At 41.8% G+C, this 5,189-nt stretch overlaps 1 protein-coding gene across 1 annotated transcript; it reads left to right on the top strand.

Moving 5' to 3' along the window:
* Positions 1 to 780: 780 nt before the first annotated feature.
* Positions 781 to 4,628, top strand: LOC310785444 (small ribosomal subunit protein eS27). The gene is made up of 4 exons (XM_083646514.1): positions 781 to 807; positions 1,514 to 1,622; positions 1,773 to 1,883; positions 4,359 to 4,628. Exons 1-4 carry the CDS (start codon positions 802 to 804, stop codon positions 4,385 to 4,387), a joined length of 255 nt encoding a protein of 84 aa, XP_083502640.1. The 5' UTR covers positions 781 to 801; the 3' UTR covers positions 4,388 to 4,628.
* The last annotated feature ends 561 nt before the right edge of the window (positions 4,629 to 5,189 follow it).

The following is a 5,189-nucleotide window of genomic DNA, read 5'->3' as shown; positions in this document are numbered from 1 at the left end:
GATTGACCACAATGTACCTACCTGTGTATATTGCGAAACAAAAGCCTTGGCTATCCACTAGGTGGTGCATTGTTCATTAAAGAATTACCCTTCTGGCTGGTTGTCCCAAATTAAACATGAATTTAACAACATACTAAACATTATTATAAACATTACATAGCAAATTAAAAATTAAACCATTTGATTAGAAAAGTGTGGCATATAAATTGTTATAAGTTGTATCTATGGTCTTATTCCATAGATATTTTGTATGAATGTAAAGAAATCTTAGAAATGAAGTGACATGTACATGTAGTGATAAATAAAATGTGTTTATATCACATCCAGTTATTAATATGAACACTAATTAAAACACTGTCTTTAGTAGACACTGTTGTCATGCATTACAGAAGAGGATGGGCCACATCTGAAAAATGTAATTCGAGTTCTGAGTTTCAAGTCAGAATTCTGAGATTAAAGTCAGGTGTTTGTAAAATTTTCAGGTGGCAAGTGTCAAAATTCTGAGTGTCATTTACAATTTATGTTTATTTTTTTTAAATAATTGAACCAAAAGCTTTAGGCCACAGGGCATGAGAAAAACACGTGTTCTAATCATAGACTGTATAAAACTAAAAATGGGTTCTAATCAAATGGTGTTTCATTTGACACATTCATTTACAAACATTGGTCAGCGGAGCAATTGACCTTACCAACATGGCCGCTAAAGTCGTCACTTCCGTTCTGAGCTCAAAGCAGCCATCGATATCAACCCCTCGCTTCCGGTAATGCTTCCTTTTCGGCAACGGCTATTTCCTCGCCAACATGCCAGTGAGTACACGAGCTACTGTAAAACAGTATTATAACGGATATCTGAGCGTTTCGAAAGTCACTACCGGGATCAATTTCTACATAATAAATTAGCGGTTCGACTGGTGTAGGTTTTAGACGGATCACTTTAGGTTTTGCCCAGTTTACCTCTCATAATAATTTCCAAATCTGAGCGCATTGCGAGCGCCTTGTAATAGAAGATGGCTGCGCACACAGCGCAAACATGGAGACTGGACAGAGGAGCGAACGGGTTGCTGTGTCACTAGCGGGGATGCCAAAACTGACAGTTTACACTCATTTGATGTTATTATTGGTTGATATTTGGGTTTTACTGCCCTCTAAACATTTCCTCAATGTTTGCCAGCGAGCGAACAAAATGCGTAGCGTTACCTAATCCAAGAAATATAGGCCAGCCGATCAGCAACGTTAGCTGCAGAATTTAGCCTAAAAGCTAACGCCTATAACAAATTGGGAGTGCATTTAGAAACACTCAGTGCTGTTAGCAAGGCAGTGACTACAGTGGCCATGATCCAAACCTCTTACTTAGTTTAGAAGCAAATGTGTTTTCTCCAAATAATGTTAGCAATTGATCCAGCAGATAAGTCATGTATTTCTAATTCTATCTAGTCCACAATGATGGCAACATTTTCAAAAGCATATGTTGCAATCCCCAGATGTTATCGATTGTTTGTTCTTTCTTTCGCAGCTCGCAAAAGACTTGTTGCATCCATCCCCTGAGGAGGAGAAGAGGAGGCACAAGAAGAAGCGTCTCGTTCAGAGTCCCAACTCTTACTTTATGGATGTGAAGTGTCCAGGTATTTACACACACACACACACACACACACCGCACTTCATGATCACACATTTGAGAAAGTTGGTGTTCATGGACTTGAACCCAATGCCAGCCTCTGTAATCAGGACAGATCACAGACTTGTGACTCATTTGATGTTGTCTTGTCTTTCAGGATGCTACAAGATAACCACGGTGTTCAGCCACGCACAGACAGTTGTGCTGTGTGTGGGCTGCTCCACGGTCCTGTGTCAGCCCACCGGAGGCAAAGCCCGTCTCACAGAGGGTCAGTATCAACCTGCCGCGGCTGGGGGACCTTACACTTTCATTACTGGTTCAACAGTAAAAAACATTTTTTTGCTAACTTACTGATTTTAATGAACGTTTCCCCCCTGCCCATTCCATTGTGATTGAGTTACATGCCCGGCATCTCTGTAGACAATAGGATCATGCTCATTGTTTTCAGTAGCTGGGAAATGGGTTGCATATCATTGCAGGAACCCCAAAGTTCTGCGATACCTTTTGATGTTTTATATTGGCTGCTGGAACCAGACCATTCATTTAAAGCCCTTTCATGTATTGAATAGACTTATACGCTAACCCCGGACAGCGCCATATTGTTGACATACCGTCCTACAGTTGACAACTATAGTAACGGCCTTATTGTTGTTTCTGTTCCATTACAAAATAGCCATAGTGATGACAGCAATAAAAAACCCAGAGTTGTTTGTGTGCTGCCGTTAATGCCTGTAATAATAAACAAAAGAAAAAACGAGGTGAACAGACTTTGCTGTGAGGAGCTGTCAGAAAGTTTCACCTGTCCTAACTATCCACACATCTCCTGTGCTGCTGACGTATCCTCCGTCTCGCTCCCTTCACGTCTGTGGACGGTAGAGATAGAAACAAACCACGGGGACTTTATTGCTGTCATTACTACAGCCGTGTGTAACGCAGGTCACCATCCGAACACAATTGGAACGATACAGGTAACGCTAACGTCGGCTAGCTTCCTATAAACTCTGCTCTTACATAGGCTGTCACTTAAAGCGGCTGCGCTATGTCACCAACATGGCGGCCCGTACGTGAGTGACGTCAATCGAATAAGGTCTATAGGGCTGTGAATCTTCACTAGCCTCAAGATTTGATTCGATTACGATTCAGAGGGCTTCGATTCGATTACGATTCTTGGTGCATCTTCAATCGATCCATCGCTTTTTTTCCCCAATACATGATTTATTTTTTCTCACTTTCTTTTTTCTCACTGTGTGGCTACTTTTAAAATAAAAGTGCATTGGGAATTGCATTGTATTATGATCCAAATAAACAACTGCATGTACTTCCATTATATTTTATTCGATTATAATAAAAAATAATAATAATCGATTTTTGACATTTGTGAATCGAGGCAGAATCGTGCACGTCCGCATCGCGATGCATCTTATATATAATTATTTTTGACTCCCCTAGTATTGAATCAGTTACTAGGTAAATCATACAAGAGTTTCTCTGTGCAGTGGGTTTTGTCTTTGTCTTACTTTTTTCTTTTTGGTGGCCTCACACCTGCCAGGACACTTAAGCAGAGAAACACATTGGAAATTGTGTACATAGTTCAAACACACTACCGCTTTCATGTGGAGCAGCGTTAACGGGCAGACAATCGGCAACCTTTTTGATACGAAGCCATTGTTTGTGTTGACTCGCTAATGGTCGGAGTGTACGGTGGCCAGACTATTTGTGCATTCCTTTATAACTGGGGACTGGTAATCTTACGACTTCAAAGGTCATGAGCTGGGCGGTGACGTCATCAGAGCTGGTATTTCCCATTCCAAACTCGTAGGAGCCTCAGTAGCCCCAACCTAAAAAAAATCCAAGATGGCTGCGCCGCGCAACAACAGTAGTAGTAATTAATCGTAGTAATATTGTTTAGCACTTCTGTTTTGTTTGTGTCTCATTAAATCAGCTGTACACACAGCACTGCCTAACTTCTATCTGTGTGGACATGAGGCTGCAGTGTTTGTATGCGCAAAATGCCGCGAAATGCCATGTTGTCAATCGTTATTGCTAGCCTGGCTAGCGACTGGATCTGACCAATGAACAGTGAACTTCCCAGCTCAAGTTTTCTGCAATTGGAACACTAACAAAACGGATGTGATGTCATTTAGCCTCCACATCCCAGTTATTTTGCGATAAAGGAACGCACAATATAACTGAGCCATTCAAATTTTTACCAGTACTTGGAACATGGTGGGTGTTAATTTCAGACCCTGGGTGATGGGACTATTTTTCTGAATCGTCATATTCAATTGTGATTTGTTTGGTAAGGCTGTTGGCCGCACTGCCAAGTGACTGGACTACCTCCATCGTGGTCTTCCAATCTCATTCCAGTGCCAGATGGACCTCAGTTTGCAGAAGGGCTGGGCTATACCACTGGCTCCTCCCTTTCGAAAGCTGAGAACAAACACGTGCTACATAGCTGTGGTGCAGCTGCTAGTGTCGTCAGCAATAGCATAGCACATTGTTTTTTAGGCTTCATTTATTGTTTTCGTCTGCATAACTCCCATGACTCAGCTGTACATGGTATTGCTTCAGCATCGCCTCTTGCTGTGTACTGTACATTTGTACTGTACATGATTGAAAGCTGGTTTATGTGTACTGCAGCAGAACAATGGCGTAATGCAGTGCCTGCAGGATCTCTCTGTCCAGTAAAGGCCCTTTCTGTCAGCAGCGGCCTGACAGTCGTTGTCCTCTTGTCTTCTTTCAGGGTGTTCATTCAGGAGGAAGCAGCACTAGCTGTTCTCCCCCAGCGATGAAGCGGAGAGCTGGGGTTGGACCGGTCGATATCAGCCTCTTCTGCCCCAGCATGGCGGCCACTGCCTCACCCCCACACCCGGCAGTCTGGTCCAGGACGAGACATGAACAGACTGGACAGAAGATGTGCTCACTGTGTTCAACTTGACTGACCAGTTGTTGCTGTAACTCCACCCTCCAACCCCAGTTTCTCCCAATAAAATATTGTTTTGGCTAAATAAATGGTGTTTGTGTGTTTTGAAAATGTCCTCTGTGCTTTGGGTCAACAGTTATCGGACATCAGGGTGCATTTTTTTTTCTTAGATACATTTCACACCAGGCAAGTTTCTTCGTGCTTTTATTAAAAATGACTACTGTTGCCTTCATAATTCTGTTTACGTTGTGGATGTTTAGTGTTGTCAGTATTACATTGCCACAACAGACTGAACATTAAATGTCAGCATATTTTACTGCATGATCAGAAAAAAGTTTGTTGTTGACCATTACAGTTAAAAAGTTTGTTGTTGACCATTAGAGTTAAGCATTTCACTTGAAACAAGTGCTGTGCTTATAAAGGTCCAGTTTGGATGGCTGCTATTCCACATATCCATTCACCTGTTACTGCCTCAGTTACGGCTCTGTTTTTCCATTTTTTCAGCCAAGTCATTTGACTAATTTACATCATAGTTTGGTTTCATGTTTCTGCTGCAGAAAAATAAGCCACATTTTGGAATACAATTTTACACACTTCTGTACAGGATTTACCTTGTTTTTTTTTTATCACCCATCTGTCCATCCAAGGGCA

Source organism: Poromitra crassiceps (assembly GCF_964638095.1).
Source record: "Poromitra crassiceps genome assembly, chromosome: 11".
Classification (NCBI taxonomy): Eukaryota; Metazoa; Chordata; class Actinopteri; order Beryciformes; family Melamphaidae; genus Poromitra; species Poromitra crassiceps.
Note: the sequence above shows the minus strand (reverse complement) of the source record. Positions and strands in the feature narration are given on the sequence as shown.